General features: G+C 41.4%; 1 protein-coding gene across 7 annotated transcripts in view; it reads right to left on the reverse strand.

The window, feature by feature from the left end:
• Sorcs1 (sortilin related VPS10 domain containing receptor 1) overlaps window positions 1–20,159 on the reverse strand; it is a 497,667-nt gene that overhangs the window by 295,866 nt on the left and 181,642 nt on the right. For all 7 annotated transcript variants that reach the window (XM_075974357.1, XM_075974356.1, XM_075974359.1 and 4 more), the window contains exon 2: window positions 17,756–17,823. In XM_075974357.1, coding sequence (XP_075830472.1) covers window positions 17,756–17,823 — 68 coding nt within the window. The remainder of the gene's footprint in view (window positions 1–17,755; window positions 17,824–20,159) is intronic.

Genomic DNA, 20,159 nt, shown 5'->3' on the forward strand with positions numbered 1-20,159 from the left:
TTGGGTTGTGTTTTCTTCCCTTAAATACCTCTTCTTCCAGCTACTCGGAGTCTCAGCCCCAACGTGCTGGTTCCTGTCAATAAACCTCGTGTGGTTACAGCAAGGACAGTCTCTTGTGAGTTCTCAGGGGTCGTGTTATCCCAAGACTTGAGTAAGAGTCTCCCAACCCCTGGGGTCTTTCACTCTTTCCTCAAAGTAATATTTGTATATGCATATATTAATATATGTGGATGAAATTTTATACTTAATGTATACTATCTTTTATATGAATGTATATGTAGGAGCCAGCCATGATAAATATGAATAGATTACCCAAAGGAAGTTCTTTACTTCCAAACATTATCACCTGCCAGAGTAAGACTCAGCCATCAATAAATTTAATAAGAGGCCCGAGTCTCAGTAGCTTACCCTGAAGCTGTACTTGGTTGCAGGAAGAACCACAAGCTGAGATTATCTGAGCACCACCAAAGAACAGACCACCCACAGAAAATGAGTAACATTCCATCCGCTATAGATTGGACCACCTGCCATCAGACACTCACCAGGACACCCCTAGACAAATGTCAGCCAATCAGGGGTCCTGAACCTCGGAAACCCCTCACTCCCACCTTTACTACTATAAAAACTGAGTTTGGGGCTCTCCATTTATTCCAATATGTTGGACATGCAGAGAGACCAAGTTTGCAAACTTGCATAAAATAAACACTCTTTGCTTTTACATACGAGACTTGGTCTCCTTGTTGGTTTTTACAGGAACTTCATGGATTTGGGTATAACAGTATATGCGATATAAACTGTAAATTGATAGAAAATTTTTTATATAATTTCAAAACTATATATACGTAAGGAAGAAAGCATTTTTCAGAGCTCTCTTTTTAGTTTTGTACTGCATTTATTTCCATGCAGAAGGGGTGTGTATGTGAAGGTGCATATACAGATGCATGGGGTGTGGAGGGTCAAAGACAACTTGGTAGATTTGTTTCTTTCCTTCTACTTTGTGGATCCTGGGATGGAATGCATCAGGCTTGATGGAAAGTGTACTTACACATCTCTCTGTTCCCTATTATTTTTTTTGTTGAGGTTGCATTAAATTCAAGCATGACAAGAAAATATACTAATAAGGATACACATTAATTAATGATTACATAAAAAAGGTGAAGTCTTAAGGAAAATCAATGGGTCCCTCTTTGTTATTTTGTCTCCATAATATGCTCCTGAGATTAAGAACTGCTTATGTAAAGGGGTGTGTGAGCCTTACCCAAGGGAATTTGCAGGGATTATACCAGGAGATCTGAACAAAATGAATTTTTTCTAGACTATAGAGTGTCCAGTCCATCTGCATAGACTAGACTGCAGACTGTCCAGTCCATCTGCATAGGCTAGACTGTAGAGTATCCAGTCCATCTGCCATAGCCTAGACTGTAGAGTGCCCAGTCCATCTGCCATAGCCTAGACTGTAGACTGTCTAGTCCATCTGCCTAGGCTAGACTGTAGAGTGCCCAGTCCATCTGCATAGACTAGACTGCAGAGTGTCCAGTCCATCTGTATAGACTAGACTGTAGACTGTCCAGTCCATCTGCCATAGCCTAGACTGTAGACTGTCTAGTCCATCTGCCTAGGCTAGACTGTAGAGTGCCCAGTCCATCTGCATAGACTAGACTGCAGAGTGTCCAGTCCATCTGTATAGACTAGACTGTAGACTGTCCAGTCCATCTGCATAGACTAGACTGCAGACTGTCCAATCCATCTGTATAGACTAGACTGTAGAGTGCCCAGTCCATCTGCATAGACTAGACTGCAGAGTGTCCAGTCCATCTGCATAGGCTAGACTGTAGAGTGTCCAGTCTATCTGCATAGGCTAGACTGCAGAGTGTCCAATCCATCTGCATAGACTAGACTGCAGAGTGTCCAATCCATCTGCATAGACTAGACTGCAGAGTGTCCAATCCATCTGCATAGACTAGACTGCAGACTGTCCAATCCATCTGCATAGACTAGACTGTAGAGTGTCCAGTCCATCTGCATAGGCTAGACTGCAGAGTGTCCAATCCATCTGCATAGACTAGACTGCAGAGTGTCCAGTCCATATCCATCATTTGCTTTAGGAGCCTGGGGGGAAAATCAGACTTTGTCACTTACACTGCTTTTCTGCTCTGAAATTTAAAGTTGTTAGCAAGGTTTATATAACAAATAAATGGACACACACAATTCCGAGGGCAAGCATGTCTCTGTCTGCATACTCCCACATGCACACACACACACACACACACACACACACACACACTCACCCACACAGAGCGTAGACCTTAGTAGTCAGTCACTTATTGAGACACCAGCAAGGAAGATGAAAATAAATGGTGTAGGGTCATTCAGATTCCCAAGCTAATAATTTTGAAGATGGTGTAAAAATGAATGATTGCTAAGGGAGAAGGGGTGGGAGGACCTCTTCTGCTTAAGGAAATTAATTAATTAAAGGGTTCAGACTAATTGGTTAGAAAATCACCAGGAAAGGTCACTCCTCACAGAGTCATTATGCATAGAGCAAACAGTCATCTGCTTACCCTGCAAATAAGTGGCAGGGCTGCTGTATATCTGAATACAAATTATCTACGGGAGCTTCTGCTATCTTCACCTCCTTCTGCTACAAGGCAAGGGACACACAGAAGCTGGTGTGTGTGTGTGTGTGTGTGTGTGTGTGTGTGTGTGTGTGTGTGTGTGTGTAATTGTGGCTCTCATCATAGCATTGTTTTTTCATTACATAAAGCCTTTTACAGATTCCTGTGCTTGAACTGGTACATTGTGCATCATGTTTTGCTTTATTTCTTCCTTACTGGAATCTGGGAGGGCACTGTGGCACTTAGGAATCAGGAACAGTTATTTTTTTAATCATGCAGCCTGTCAAGTAAGTCTTCTAGGAAAATTCCCACCAAAAGCTCAGGAAGTATAGTGTTCTGCTGGTCACATTTGCTCAAAAGCCCTCTGACAGCAAGAAGGGCAGGGGCCTGCCTTTCATACACAAGATCATTTCAACAAACCTCAATGGCATTTGCAATTAGAGTTTTCCAAGGTGTAATTGTTGTAGGTGCAGGATTGAGCTGTGGTGATGCAGAAATGACAAGAATGCAATATGCATACAAATGTTTTCTAACCCACCCACATGCTGTAGAATGAAATCCTGAGCCATAAACCCAGGGTGTCTCCTTCCTTAATGTTGAAAATAACTGTGAAAGTCCTTGCTCTTCGTTTATCCTTTTAGTAGAACTCCCTGAGTCAATAATATTTAAGTGGTTTACTTAGATCCCATTTAGAAAATTCTAGAAATATGTCTTCATCTCCTTATTTACCTACTGATTCCTTCTTTCTCTTAATTAATTTTAATGAGGCTGCTTAATGTGCCAAGCACTCCACAATGCTAGGGACACACAAAGCAACCTTGTCTTACGATCATGGGTTTACAGGAACGACAATGCAGGGAAGTAATGAAATATATTCAGTGTGATGGACTGGAAAGCAGCTGCAAGAGCAGGGTATCAGAACGCTCTGAGAAGAGTGGGGAAGGATGGAGGGGAAAGACTTGGAAACAAGGGCAGCAAACTCAGCTACACCATACTGGACTCCAGTGTAAAGTTCTTTCTCTGAAAGATGGAGAACTTCCCAAGTGCACAAATACAGATGTTTGCTGGTTTTTACTGGTGAACCGAATAGTCACTGGTTCAGAGGCATCATCCTGGGGCAGCCTCCCGCTGTTTTCATGGACAGCACATTGTGAATAAGGGAAATGCTGAAGAATGGTTCTGGCTGAAGAATAAGGATAAGGCATTTTGCCGAGTTGTGTTTGTCACACTCCGCACCCAGCAAACCCTTCGTAGACAGCACAGTCCGTCAAAATGGGCTGCTAACCAACAGCTTTCTCCTGCTCGCCGTCCTATTTATTAACTAACATCAGTTACTTTGAAAACAGATCTACAAGCTAAGTTAAGAGCAAGAAGACAAAGAAACAGTTGATTGAAGATAAATGCACCACAAATTCTGGACCTATTTGCCAGTAAGAAAGGAAAGAAGGGGTTAGATTCTTCCGACGCCGCAGGAATGCTCACAAGACTTCCTGTTTCCAGCAGTCTCTGAAAAGCACATCTGACAGTTACACACTGGGAGTAATCTCACACTGAAATGATGTGTCAAACAGATCAGCAGCCAGTAGGTCCCTGATTTATAGGGCAGGAAATTCCATCCACCTCTGTTCTCACTGATAAAGGCATACTATCAGATTACTATATTTGAAAAGTTTATTATTATTTTGAAAATTGTATGATATTCTTGAAATATCTTGAGAGAAACCTCCCTAAGGTTTAAAAAAGAAGAGAAAGAAATAGAGGGACAAGGGAATGAAGAAATGGATAGATGATAGATAGATAGATAGATAGATAGATAGATAGATAGATAGATAGATAGATAGATGGATGGATGGATGGATGGATGGATGGATGGATGGATGGATGGATGGATAGATAGATAGATAGATAGATAGATAGATAGATAGATAGATAGATAGATAGATAGATAGACAGATGAATAGGTGGATAGGTAGATAGAGATGACAGACTGACTGAGAAAGCACTGTGCTGAATGAAGCAGACTCTCTTCTGTCAGCTGATAGTTCTCATGATACTAAGCATTTGGCACCAGACCCCTCACCTTGAGTACCTTGAAGCACTACTGCTACCCCAGCACATTACTAGAATCTTAAGTTGCTACTGAGCTTTGTCACTGATGACAAAGCAAAGGTACATACATGCTCTTCTTTCGACTGACAGCTATCGTTCTCCCCAGTTCCACTCTGTGTCTGTCTACTCCCTAGCACCTTAGTGAGACACGGGGACTAAAGAGAAATGAAAATTATAACAACTGAAGAAAAATAAACCAACATGATTCCAAGAGATCCAGACAATACTTTCTTCTAAGGGCACTCTCAGCAAACAGACAACATGAGTCTGTCTTCGACATTCTCTGTAGATTATAAGTTCCTGTTCAAGATGAGCCATCTCATAATAGCAGTGGCATTTTAACAGGTTTGTTACAACAGTATCACAAAAGAAATGCATAAATATTTGTCACCAATTCAAGCTACTGTTTAGACACTGCCTCAACACTCCAGATGCTACAGCCTGACTACAGAGAGCTGTGATTGAAACAGTCTAAACTGGAGCTTCTCAAATCTTTTCCATTAATAACTTCCATCTATCCTGATTTACATGGTTGTTTTCTGTCACTGTAAAGGGATCTAAGTTTATGGTTTACATGGACAGCACATTTAAGGAGGGAATGCAAAAGAAATTACATGCTTATTGTGGGTAATACATTGACATGCGTGTTAATGTCGAACGTCTTAGCTATGACAAGTGGCAAGATGGCAGAACATATACACGGGAACCTGGATGCCAGAAGCAAATAATTAGCCATATGTGTGAGCAGCGAAGCTGAACAAACACCGGGAGAACAGTGAAGCAGTGTTTATCCGTTTGCTGTGTCTTTTGCATATTAAAATCACAAGTGTTGCTTGTGAACTCTCTATCATTGCGGTTCATCTAAAAGATTGGATTTGGTTAATTTTGGGTAGGTTCACACACACATACTGTTTAAAAATGCTACCCAGGTGACTCTATTGTATGCAGGATGGAAAGTCACTGAGTATGAGATCCTAAGCCTACTGTCGGGCCTAGGATCAACAGGTGATAGGTGTTGATTCATTATAGTGAGCTATTGAGTACCACTATGTGGTCAGCACTGTTCTCTGCTCTGATTATACTTGGCAAGGAAATTGCAAGCTAAATACTCCCAAGGGTTCTACTTCCCAGTGGTTTACAGAGACACCAACACAAGTATCGGTGGGCCCCACTACAGCAGAATAAACTACCAAGCAGACATATTTACTCTCTGTCCTTCTAATGGTAACTAATATCTGAGACCGTCTCCCCAACTTTCAGCATGTTGACCCTACACACATGCCAGAGATCTGTAACAGCTGGAAGTGAGGGAAGAATTTCTGTAACATCCATTCCTAAGTGAAAGCGAGACTGGCAGCTGGTGTTTACTCCTCTTTACATCGACAATCAGAGGTCCCATATTTCGGTTGTTTGTATCTTGAATAAATTATCATGTTTATGACACTTTTTAACAGCTATAACCTGCATAGTGGAATTATTATTTCCAGTATAATATTTGAAATTTACGGTTCAGAGATAAGCTAGCTTAGTGGAGGCAACCCCCAGTCCGCTGGCTCTGAAATGCTATACTTTTACCTGCGAAGCCACAATGAGTCAGCTTGTCTGCCTCAGTACACCATTAATTATCCCTTAATATATTGTAGTGGATGCTTGTAATATAAAAATCCCAAAGAAGTAGGAACACTCACGCTCTTTCCATTGATGTTGCAAAATATAATGGGGAATCTGTTATAAATAAGGCAGACCTTTGGGTAGCAACACATATTTGCGATGTTGGAGCTAGGTCAAAAATCATTTTTTCTAATCTGAGTTCGTCTAGCGCAGTGATTCTCAACCTGTGAGTCCCAACCCCTCTGAGGTCACATATCAGACATGCTGCGTATTTACAATACGATTCATAACAGTAGCAAAATTACAGTTATGGCATTGCAGTAAATTAACTTCAGGATTGGGAAGTCACCAAAATATGAGGCACTGTGTTAAAGGGTCGTGACATTTGGTTGAGAACTACTGGTCTAAATAATATTTTTGTATAAATGAAGAATCCACAGTTATAAACATGAGACAACTTTCCAGAGGTTAGACAAGCAAGGGTAGCGGTAAGGTTTGGATCTCTATCTACATTCACACAGCCTCGGCATGCACAGATTATGCTATTTCAAAGGACTCATCAGTGGAGCGATCATTTCAGGAGGTTTACTGTTTAGATTTTATTTCCAAAAGTATGCGGGAAACTCAAGTAGGTAAAGCAATTTCCATTTTCAATTTCTAACCTTTCTGCAACATACTTTGAAATGTAAAAATTAAACTGAAGAACTAGCAGCCTGTAACCTCAATCCTTTTGAATAAACGCTTCTTATTGCCATGAGACTGGAGAGTATCTGAATGCCAGCCATTATTTCCTACCACCTGAGAAGCTGCAGAGTGATCTCTGCAATACAGGAGAGAGAGATAACTGCTCTTGAACACCGACTCATCGCTGGAAACCACACTTGCTTCCGCTCCTGTCTTTGAGTTGGCCTCAAGCCAACACCTTGTTTTGCATTTGGCACATAGCTCTTCACAGAAATTTCCCCTTCTTGTTTCCACCTGGGTCTCAGCAGGAATTTCATCGGCGTTCAGTTATATGATTTCTTAAGGCAAAGCCACAGAGTGGCTGCTCACTCATGTCTCTAGGATCCTATAACCAATAAACAGAAATCGGAGATGGAGCATAGAAAAGAGGCACTCGAGTCGAGATAGGAGCTGGATTTGTTAGAAAGTCACAGGGTAACTTTTTTCTTTAACTCAGTCGATTTCACTGAGTGAGTAGGTTGGCTCACATGTCTTCAGGCCCTGTGTAGGTGAACCCCAATTCTAAATTTGATAGCGTTTAGAATTGTCACGGAAACAAGCCTTTGCGTACATCTGTGAGGGATTTTCTAGATTAGGTAAACTGAAAAGGAAAAGTAGAATCCAAATGTGAGCAATACCAATTCATGGCTGGGTACCAGGTTAAACGCGAAGTGGAAAGAGAGCTGAGATTGGCAATCACAGGTCTCCACTACTTGACTGTGCTTGTCTCTTGGCACCCTGACTTCTGTGCCACGATGGCCTGTACTCTATGTGTGTGAGCCATAAAACCACCCTTCTTTTGTCAAGCTGATTTTATTGCTATTGTGTCACAGCAGCAAGACAAGGACTGAATCCTGAGGTCATGAAAGGAGGAGCCCCTGGAGCATTCTAGAAATGAAGACTGCTCACATGTAAGGAGGCCTTGCTGTTCATCTGGACTTGGAGTACATTTTCTCACAGAGCAAACCTATATGGGCCAATGTCTTCATGAGCAAATGGAAGCTGAAAGCATAGATCTGGTTCAGGGATTTCCTAAACACTGATTTCCTTTAGAGATCAGCTATGACTCTGTGACAGAATTTAAACACAAGGCATAGCAGAAAGCTGTACCTTCGTTCTCTTGAGTAGAAGCTTCAAAAGTGTCATTGACTATGACACACCACTCAATGCTAAAAGCCCCATGGGAAACTAAAATAGAAGTCCCAGACTCAGTAGAAAACTTCCTCACAAAATAATCCACCAGCTAATCTTCGTGGCCACAACAGTTCTGATAAATCAATCACCTGGCTAAACACACAGAAGTTGCATCAAATCTTAAGTGAGCATGCTGTATCTTTACCAAGAAACTAAATTATCAGCAAAAAGATGCCAAGAAATGGTAACATTAACAAAGACTGGACAAGATTAAACAGTTACCGCAATCTATTTTTGTCATACTGACAAAGAATCTACAAGGGAATCATGTCCAATGGTGAAGGCCTGTAGTCTCAATCACTTGGGAGAAGGAGGTGGGAGGATAAGGCTTGTGGGGCTATGGAATTGTTTCAAGATGATCCTTGTCCGTTTAGGAAGAAAGTGTTTCATGTAGATTTTTAAAATTGATCCATGTTAACTAAGCAAAAGAAAAATAATGGAAAGAGCAAAAAAAAAAGGGGGGGCACGGAGATGGTTCAGGGGTATAGTGCTGGTATAGAATACAGAAAGATCTGAATTCAACCTTCCTGTTTCAAAAGAAAGAAAGAAAGAAAGAAAGAAAGAAAGAAAGAAAGAAAGAAAGAAAGAAAGAAAGAAAGAAAGAAAGAAAGGGAAAGGAAAGGAAAGGAAAGGAAAGGAAAGGAAAGAAAAGAAAAGAAAAGAAAAGAAAAGAAAAGAAAAGAAAAGAAAGAAAAGACGCCATATAGATTCTTCTGGGCAGCACTGTTTCTGGTGCATCTAGGGACTAAGGACTGACAGATAATACCAACTCAAAGAAGAAAGTAGGGCCTAGGATATTCAGGGACAAGGACCCCAAACCCAGGCTCTTTCTGCTCTGGTCTACGTAACTCATATGTAACCCATAGCTTGACATTTATAGCTACTTTGCTAACTATACCTTTTCCCTACCCATTCTACAGTAGGTTCAATACGAGAATTGTTCCCAATTTTCACTCTGAATATTTCCCACAGAGCTGTATCTAGAGTACATGTGGAATCTGTATAACAATTAATCTTCAGCCTGCAACGACCTGGGACCCTCATGTTGGTGAGGATAGAGAAACCAATCAGCACTATTATAAAATCAACTGCCTCAGCTATTCCATACTGCTTGAACTTTAGGAAGGAGCTGACTTCACCTCCCCAGCCCCAATCCCACATGATTCCTCATGACTAACTGTATCCTGTGTTTCAACTGCTCTATGAACGAATAACCAAGGAACCATTTGAGGGTAAAACTCTACCAGCTGCAAATACTATATAACCCTAACACAAACAAGCAAAGCATCAAGGACAAGCAGAGTCCGTGAGTTCATATGTAACCTCAAACCCACAGCACCAGCCTGTAATCTCTGAAAAGCTGACAAGAGAGTATCATGTCGAGGCCAGCAGCAGCAGCCATAGTTACGCTGTGTCAGAAAAATTACAGTTGCCAAGGCTGTACTGTCCACAATAGCCCACTGCTGCCTGACGGAAACTGTAGCAATGTTCATGCTTTCTATAACCCTAAATAGAAAATGTCTCCATGCAAATGCAATTTAGAAGAACTTCTTTCTTTCTTTCTTTCTTTCTTTCTTTCTTTCTTTCTTTCTTTCTTTCTTTCTTTCTTTCTGAGGTCAAAAGTGACAGATTTCCAACTGGAGGAGAATAGTAACAGTGATCAGGAATGACACAGAGATGATGTGAAATGATGGGAAATTAAGTAAGAAAATTATGATGCAATAAATTCCAGGAACTTTCCAAAGGTTTCCAGACAAAATATTTCTTGTTTTGATGAAAACAACTTTATTCTTTACCTCAAATTATGGTTAATACAAGTGTGTGGTCAATTCAAAGGCTATGTGTTTAGATCAGAATAATGAATACAAAGTTCCCAGCTGCTCTGGCTAAGGGCTGATTGGGCAAAGGCAGAATTTTGTGGTGGCATCTTACCTTTTGCTAACTCCGAAGAGTTAAAGCAGAGCTCACCTAGGCTCAGCTCAGCGTTCGTATTTGAAAGTGCAATGAAGCAAGACATTCAAAGATAGATTTTTTTTTCAAAAGCTCTTAAATCTTGGTCCCTAAAAATGCTGGCAGAAATACACATTTTACAGAAAACTAAACAAAACAAAACAAAAAAAAAACCAAAACAAACAGTCCTGTGCGTTTCATAAATTGATTGCATCTCTTGCTTCTGCAACCTAAGAAGTCATAATCCCGTGTAATCACAGATTGTTTGAAGCCAATAAACCAAGGGTGATGCCCTTGTTCACATCCCAGCAGGAGAAAGAAAGGAAGCCACACTGAGGGATAACTCTTCGGAGCACCATTTCTCTTGGCAAAGAGGAGGGCAGAGCGAAAAGTGCATGGCTTGATGCATAGTTGAGCAGTATATTCGCAACTTCAGCTGAATTAAAAAGGGGTTTTCTAAAGTTCTCTGATTGTTCAGCCCTCTTCCTTGTTGTCCTGTGATACACACAGCCCAGCCCAGCACCACTGCTTGCAGGCTCCACTGCTGGCCTGGCTGCTCACCTGAGGTGAGAGTACAGCCTGGGGTAGTTGTGATAAGGAACCAACAGACATTGGCTACATTGTACCTAAACAGTCCTTGGATGCTAGTTCTGTACATTTGCCTTCCCTTTACATTGTATTAGCTTCCAGCACCCATGGGGATATAGGTGTAGTCACACAGCGTGACAGCATCAATTACATGCTGAGATTAAATTAATATCTTTCTCCTCACACATGTGCACTGACAATAAATTAAAACAACCTGACATTTGAATAAACGAACTTCTGGAAACCTTTGATTTCCCATGATATATAAGATGGAGCAAGTTTTATATCAGTTAATTAAATCCACACATGACAAAGATGATTTTTCAACAAAATATTTCTCCAATAAATTCATCAAAATGCTGATTATCTGCTATAAAACAAGAATAGTACTTGGTGCTGGGATACATTGGTAAAGAAGGTAATATGAAACTTCCTAACTTTCAGAAATGGTAAGACATGTCCAGAAAATAGCAGTCTAAAGGAAATTAGATGTGGAACAAAAATGAATTTGCATATAACCAATGCTTTCTTGTCTGGGGTTAAGGGAGAGCTAGGACAAGAAATGTTTCCTGTGAGTTCAGAGCCTGGGATCGGGAGCTAGCATGTCTGGGTCAAGTATGTAGATGGAAGTTTATGTTCAGCCCAGTCCCACAGCCGTTCAGTACCAAGGAAACACACAGAGGCTCATATTAATTATAAACTGCTTTGCCAATTTGCTCAGGCTTCTTATCAACTAGCCCTTACAACATAAATTAATCCATAAATCTTATCTATGTTTAACCAGGTGCCTTGGTAGCTTTTCTCAGTGAGGCATTCTCAACCTGCTCCTCCACTATTGCTTATCCTCCTGATGACCTTATGCTAGTTACTTCTTCTGTGCATCAGTTTCCTCCTATATGATAGTAGTACAAAGCTAGAGTCAATCTTCTGAATTGTTTTGAGGATGCGTTAAATGTACACATTGATAGAACTTCCAGGGAAGTTTTGAATTAACAAAACACAGTGTCTTAGTTACTGTAGTGCCATAATAAGACACTAGGACCAAGGGAAAAAAACAGCAAAAACAAACAAACAAAAAACACTCTTTTTTTTAAACCCTCATGACTCTCAAGGGTTAGAGTTCATGATCATTATGGTAGGGAAAATGACATAGCACTGGAGCATTGACTGAAAGTTTACATCTTGATCCATAGTCACAAGGCAGAGAAAACAGGGACTAAGTGGGAATGGAATGGAATTTTGAAACCTCAAAGCCCATGCCCAGTGACATATCTCCTCTAACAAGGCCACACCTCCTAATCCTTCCCAAACAGTTCCCACCAACTTTGACAAAAGCATTCATACATATTAACCTATTGGGCCATCATCATTCAAACTGCCATACAAGGCTATTAGTATTGTTTATTAGGCAAATTATATAGGGAGAGAGTCATTTCTGATAATGACCAAATAGGTGCTAAAAGCCCTCATTTTTGTCTGTCTGTTTTCATTGTTTATTGTGTGTTCAGTAGGAGATAGGTGCTTATCACAGTGCAACCAAAATCCTATGAGACAAAACTCACATTTTTGGATGAAAAAACAAGGAAAGGGGACTCAATAAATTCCCCACGCTCTTAAAACAAGTAAGTCAACAGGGCTTGGATTCACATTCAGCCTGTCCAAGTCTAAAATCCAAGGAGAGGCTCCATACATGGAGTGGCCTTCCAAGACCACCTGTCATTTTGGTAGAACCTACAAGTAATATTTAGGATATAATATACAGTCTTCTTCCTTTCTGGAGAGTTTTAGTAAGTGGGGTGATGATGTCAAGAAAGAGGGACATGTAATACAAGGAAAGTAAAAAAAAAAAATAAATAAAGATCGTCTAAGGTTATCTGAGACTCCAAAAAAAAAAAAGCTCCCTTGGAGAAAATATAATTTTGCTTTCCAAGCAGGTATCTATTGCAAGTAAATTCTTAATTAGGGGTAGAATTTTGTGCTCACTTCCCCTTCTCAGTTCTGTAATTGTATCTTGCTTAAACCTGTGTAGGTCCTTGTGATTACTGCCATGGTCTCTCGGTTCATATGTATACATTATACATACAATACACTTGATCATATTTACCCCACTCCCTACCACTTCCTGTAACTCTTCCCAGATCCTCCTTCCATCCTATTTCCCAAGCCAGTCTTATGTTTAATAACCTACTTAGTTCAGTTTGCTGCCTAGCTCCACACAAATGTGGGGCCATCTACTAGAGCATGCTTCATCTACCAGGGATTCCACCCCTAAAGACAACTCATTCTCACTCTTTTAACAACTCTTCATCTAAGCCATTTATTAATATATTGTTTCTAAGAAAAACAGACTTCATTGATACTTAGTATGAGCCATTTTCTTTTTGTAGGGAGGGCAACAGAGAGGAAACTAAGCCATAATGAGGTTATTCACCTAACAACTGTCTCTCCTCTAACAACTGTCTAGATAAAAAAAATTACTTCGCATCATGGTCTCAGATATTTGAGTCCATGCTTAGCTGGCTGCATGGCTTTTGGGACATCATGACAAAGAGAATGTGGTGTACTGAAGCTGCACACAAATCAGGAAGAGAGGAAAAGGGAACAGGGAAAATATATAAAAACCTTCAACCAGTGACTTCTGTACTCAGCTAGGGGCCAACTCCTCGGAGTTCATTCTGCTTTGACCCTCTCTACAGATTATCCCAAAGTCTATATGATACAAGCATCTCATAGTACCAGCACTAGCTGGAGCAATCCCACCAGACATGAGCCTGTGGAGAACTTTTATACACACACTGTCATACACGGCCACCATCTGCTTTTATTAACTAGAGTGGAAATAGACAAAAATCCTAATATCTTGTGCACAGCTTTATTTTGCACTTACCATGCTTCTATCTACACAGAGTACCTACTTCTGATTAGATTTTGAATTGTTTCTTGAATTGAATGATATCAATAGACATCCGACAACAATTAGAAGACAAAGACACATGATACACCATGGCATTAATGAAGAAGAGGCAATTTTCTTTGTATGATTCGAAAAGCAGTCCACAAGACCTTAGATCAAAAACTGTAAAGATCCTCAATATCATACTTATTAGAATGTACTGGGAGAAAAACACGGTGGAAAACAAGTATTGAAACCCTTCAAACCTAGTGAAATCCTAAAGACATTTGCATTCAGCTATTGCTACTAAATATATTATTCCAGCATTCTTGGGATGTAGTCCAGACACTTACTTACATTATAATGCAGGTTTTTATATAGTGAAGGCATTTTTAGAACGCCTTGGGACTTTGCAGAGATCAAGCTATGAAAATATAAGGACAGGCCTACAAGTCTGTTTTTAAGTACTATAGATCATAACTAAAATTGACTAAATGAGACTAAAGAGACATCAGAAAGGTAAACAAGAGCCAGGCACATGCACGTTAAGAAAACAGACTGACGAGTGTCCACTCTGTATAATCACACAGCCACTCAGGAAGCTCTTGAATTTCCCCATCCCTCACTTCTCTCTTGTGGAAACTGGAGATACTAACAGGAATGATTTTATTGGGTGGGTTCAAGAATAAATACATAGAGAACATTTCCTGCTCCTCAGAAAGCATTTCTTGAGTTAGTTTAACTCAATATGCGTATTCCACATATTGGAGCACTTGCAACTTGGACTCGTCTTTAAATGTGTTAGTTTGGATATATACCCATGATTTACTCCCAAGTGAAAGAAAATAGACTGCCAGAGTAAAGGAAATAAACACTTCTACAGCCATAAGCAAGAAAACACACAAAATTATTCCTAGTTGAATATATTGATTAACACTTAAATTGGGCCCCAAACATTGAACAAAACCATCGGCTACTGTTAATAACGCCAACGCCAAGAAGGCTGGACCTGTGTAGAAAGTGCATGGTGTATTCAGACATTGCTGCATTAACTGGCTCATTGTAATGAATACATACTACTTCCTTGATTTAGATAATTACCAATTTAATCTTAATAAAATAAGTGTGAAAGTCTCGGAGCCAAAGTCACTGCTGTGTGTTATAGGTACGGCCTGAAAAGGAGAAGCTAGAAAACTGCCATGAATCCTGAATGCAAAGGGGAGGGATAGAGATGTGTGAGACGGCAGCCTGCAGGCCTTCGCGGTAGTGGTGGTGCACAGCAGCAAGCACAGAAACGAACCGCATCATTGGATATGTATTAATACAGGAAATGCCCATACAGGGACATTTCCACACATCGTTTTTAGAGTGTGTACTTCCATTTCATAGCCTTTTATTTACAGCTGAGTAAAAACTAGGTTTGGTAGGAAAAACACTCTTCAAAGCAGGAAGTTAACAGTCTGACCCAAGACACTCTTCACTGCTCCCCTGGAGTGTCTGGAGTGGGAAGAGGAAATATCTTGCCATCCAGTGGTGGGACGTGAGATTCTGCTTTTGATCAGTCACCCGCAACAGTAAACCTCTCTGACAGAGGCCATGCTGGTGTGTGCACCTTTAAAGGTGCATGCTAGCATCTTCTTCAGAAGTGCCTAGGGCTTCCTCACTAGCTAAGCCCTCTCTGCAGAGGGCTGATTACCCTGGACACGAGAGGGGGAAGATTAATATATTTCTTCTTGGAGATACTAAGAGAGGAGAAAATGAATATATTACTTCTTGGAGATACTGTATCCTGATTTGACATTTTTATTTATCCAAACCTTTAAGCTTATCTTGCTTCAAAGGGGAAAAGCGGCTTTCCCCACAAATCTCAAGGCTTAATCCACTATCAGCTAGAGTTGCTACTCAGGTGTGGTTAATTGTTCCGTGTCAGCTCACCCGGCCCCTCTCAGTTTGCTTCCCCCGAGCGAACAAAAAACACAAAACAAAATCAGCAACTTGCTCTGGGATTAAGGTGCAATCGATGGCAGCCCGAACAGGGAGTAAATCTCATTAATTGGGTACAATAGTAGCTTGTCATTCCTGTCTCATAGATCCAAAGAGCTGTAAGTCCTAAGGACTTCTGTACAAGGTCAACTGGCTCTTGGCCCCCACCTACTCCAGTTCCCAGAGAGCCTCTGACACTTGGCTCTGTAGTATTCAGCTGGTAGGATGTGAAACAATAAGGCTTAACTCAGGCTTTGGATCTGGTTGTTGAACATTTCTCAGTTGCTCAGTATTTTACAGAAGTAGAAAAATGTGCTGATAAGAATCTCAGTACTTAAAAAATCCTACTAAGTTATGCACGTATATTAATTATTAATCTCCGTGTATATTATGTTTGATTATGTCTGTGGTAGGGCATGAACCGTGCTTGTGCTCTGTGGACAACACAGGTCAACTTACTGGATGCATCCTTGAGCACTCTCTGCCTTATTTCTTTTTTTTCTTTTTTTTCTTTTTTGGTTTTTTCAAGACAGGGTTTCTCTGTGGCTTTGGAGCCTGTCCTGGAACTAGCTCTGTAGACCAGGCTGATCTTGATCTCACAGAGATCCGCCTGCCTCTGCCTCCCGAGTGCTGGGATTAAAGGCGTGCGCCACCATCGCCCGGCCTCTGCCTTATTTCTTTAAAATAGAGTTTTTCCTGTACCTGGAGCTGACTTATTGAGTAGTCTGGATGGCTACCAAACTCTGGTAATGCTCCAGTCTCTGCTTCTAGCACTGTGATGGCAGGAGCCATTTTTACGTCATGAACCCCCACCCTCACAAGATTGGAAAAACCTACCCTTAATAGTCTCACCAGAGAGAAAGGAGCAAGCTGATTTTGTATTTGAGTGGTCTAGTACCACCTTCTCCTGTGTGGTTCTGTGTATTTGCCACAGTGCAGGTAGGCCTTTGTGTGCAAATGCCCTCTACCTCTCTGAGACTAAGTTGTATGTCTCTTAATTGTCTACTCTATGGTCTGCACTGCTTATGACAGATACACTGTATGGGCTTTTATTCTTGTGAATGCACACACTAGAATGCACACATTATCAAGAGACACAAATTTACTGAGTCATGAACATTCTGATCAAGGCTTACTGAATTTAAATAATGCACTAGGCGCTGGGCACTAAATGTGCTAAAGAATTTCATGATTATCAAGTCACCAACCAAAACAGCAAAGCTTTTGGGTACAGTGCTAAGCATTAGCCTTGGCCCACCCCTCAGTTTCACGTAGACAAAGCTGATGTCTCTCTGGGATTACAAGATGAGCTGGGAGTAACCATTCAGAGGCAGTGCTCTCCTGGATTTCAGGGCCTGGTGCAGGCATGGCCATCTGATATAGGCTGGATAGAATGGTAGCATTTAGAGGAACGAGAAAAAGGCACTCTATAGAAAACCCAAGGAAACAGTAAAGTAGATTGTATTGGGTTACTGAACATTTGTCTGTTTTTTTTTTTTTACTTCAGACTGATAACACCTCCCAAAACATCTTTGCTTATGAGATATTCTGTCTCTAAATGATTTGTATCCATTCATTTGACATAGTAGGTTCTTTTCACACAGTTTGTATGTGTATGAAGTACAACATGAAGCCCTGAGATACAGGTATATGCACATACATATGTCTGTGGGCCTGCCTGTGTGTTGCTTGGGAACTGCAGGACCATGGACAGCAAACTGCGAAAGCCATGCCCCTGACAGGAGATTGGCTCCTGCAGACTTGGAAACTGAGGTAAAGTTTTCTCCAATGGGAAACTCAGCCCCTTTCTTCACAAGTTCCCAGATCAGTGAGAACCATGGGAATCAAAACACATTAACAGTTAAGGAAGAGGGGAACACAACAGTCTCACTGACCACGAGAAGAAGGCATTTCTTCCGCTTGCCAAAAGGCAAAGTCTATCCATCTCCACAGGAGACAGAATGAAAAGAAAGAAAGGCGTGCACATAACCAGAAACCTTCCCACCAGGAAATGAGACTTCAAGAGACAGCACTAGCAGACACCAGGTTTAAACAATACAGTAATTAGAGACCTAATTTATCTACGTACCTCCAAAGTGAGCTCTCAGTGATGCTCCCAAGGTTATAGTCATACAACTTTGTCAAAATGAGAATCACCTGAAGGCAGAAGAAGAAATCATGGTTAGTCTCAAACAATTACAATCTCTTAGAACTGAAATGGCCCAGGGGAGGGCTTAGGATTCCTTTAATGGGCGCTTAACATAATTGAATAAATTGTTACTGCTTTTCAGCTGCAGAGGGCTGGCAGGCTGGTACGGAACTGCTCTGGCCTGATGCCCTGCCCACCATTTTTGGTGCTACCCCACAGACAGTGATGCCTATTTTGTCTGTGTATGACTTACCCTGGTGAGCTTAATATATTCTAGGAAGCTTACACAACTAACTGTCAAATATATACACTTCAAGTTAGCTCCTGAGTAAATACTTAGGAAAGGTCAGCGGTGAAGTTCCCAGCTCCCATAGCTGGGCCGCATGGTCCACCATCCTTGATTCCTGAACCTCAGTGTGCCCATCTGAGAGTGCCAATAAAGGGCAAGATGCTAACTCCTGGGGAACACTGGTGTGAAGAGTAAAAACAGATCATAAGTACAAATTACGTAGAAATTAGCACGGGTGTCTTCAGTATTCGCTCCTTCCCTTTCTTTGTGAGTTTGATTAACTGTTTCTTCTGACTTCACACTGAGAGAGGAGATTCTATACCATAGAAGGGAAAAGCAAGGGCATTGTACCAAGACAGTTCCGGGACACATGATTCCTGAGACTTATAAAGTTGGGTATGGAAAAGCCTCCAAATTAGGAACAGGTTCCGGGAAAAACGGACCCTGAACAAATTCCTCTGCACTTCACAGAAAAAGGTCCCTCTGATTTGTTTCGTGTTCCCATCCCTACTTAGAGGAAATCAAACCACTTGGTTCACTTATTCAGAATTCAGGAAATATTAATTGATCATCCATAATATCCCCTCATTCTAGAGGAGAACACAGATAGCACAGTGAAGATTAGAGTCTGTGACCCAAACATTACAACAACAACAAAACTTCTCAGAGGCCTGATCCTTGCTTTTCAGTGCTCGTGACAGGCTAGGTCATCACAGCAGGTTGAGATGACAGCATCATTGGTACCTGTAGCCATGAATAGGCTCCACCTGACTTCCTGGAGTACCCAGGCCCCAGGGCACCTGTGAACACAGAGCAGCACAACCTGTTTCTACTTCTAATGACCGGTGATTTTTGTGTGTGTGTGTGTGTGTGTGTGTGTTTTCTTTTTTTTTCTTTTTTTTGTTTTTTTGTCTGTTCAGTCTTTGGACAAGAGAAAGAGAGGAATTCATTGCTCCGTTCAGGGTAGTGTCCATGGTCTATCCCTAGACCTTTTGGCCCTGCTATAATGTTTCCAACTCAGCAAAAAACCATTCACATCAATGTCCTGGATTTTCTCTGTAGGTCTCAGGATCAATTATAGCCACAGTAAGCACACAATGTTCTAACCTTGAATTCCGTGGCAGTGGCTGCCAGAGCGTGCTAAATACTTCCAAATTCCAGGTGACTGACAGAGTGCCTCTTTTAGGAAGCAGGAGCATCCGTGATTCTTAACACTTCACAGAAAGCCAACTAGGACTCCTTTCTAGGAATTGGAAAGCTATGTTGCCCAGAAAACCAACAGAGATCCCTGCAGTCCTGTCATCTAAGGCTGCCCTCTCCTGACCCGCAGTGTGAGCTGCCATCCATGATCTTTTCAGAACTCCCTTCTTCAGCAAGACTTGAGCATGTGTGAGGTGTGGGCACCCTGTGGGTACATCAGACGGCATGCCTGTGGTGGGGCATATGCTTAACAGATCCCTGTGCCAATTAAGTCACCCTCAGTGCTAAATTCCAATCACAGCCAGCCCAGGAACGCTGATCAGTGGCAGCAGGGTGGCTGTTTGTTTGAAGACAGAGAATCATGTGGCTCCATCTCAGGGTGATTTTGACAAAGAGGCCTATAAATCCCCCACCAAGGAAATGGGGTGTGGGCAGAAAGTATTTCTAGGTAGTTGATCTTATGATACAACATAGCAGTAAACTAAATAATGAAGTTCAGATGGTCACGGGCCATATCTCCCATTCAAGTGACAAGGGGCTTTGGAGGTGCCCAGGAGTAGGAACTCTTTAACCCCATGTGACATGGTGTGAGTCAGCCTGCCCGCACACACAGTGATTATTTGTTTCCCAGGGCAGGCAGGCACAATGGTGGAAATCTCTGCTCTGCTTCCTCTTGCTGGACTAGTGAAACTGACAATGCCCATGATGCGGGCTGCAGTTAATCACAGGAGAGGCATCCTTTGTAACGTTTCACGGCATAGCTGTTCCACCCAATCTAATCTCCCTGTTTTTAGAGCCAAAGCAAGACGGAAAGGCGACCTTCTACCCTTCACTTATGTGTTTAATCGATTACCC

Source organism: Microtus pennsylvanicus, chromosome 5 (assembly GCF_037038515.1).
Source record: "Microtus pennsylvanicus isolate mMicPen1 chromosome 5, mMicPen1.hap1, whole genome shotgun sequence".
NCBI lineage: Eukaryota > Metazoa > Chordata > Mammalia > Rodentia > Cricetidae > Microtus > Microtus pennsylvanicus.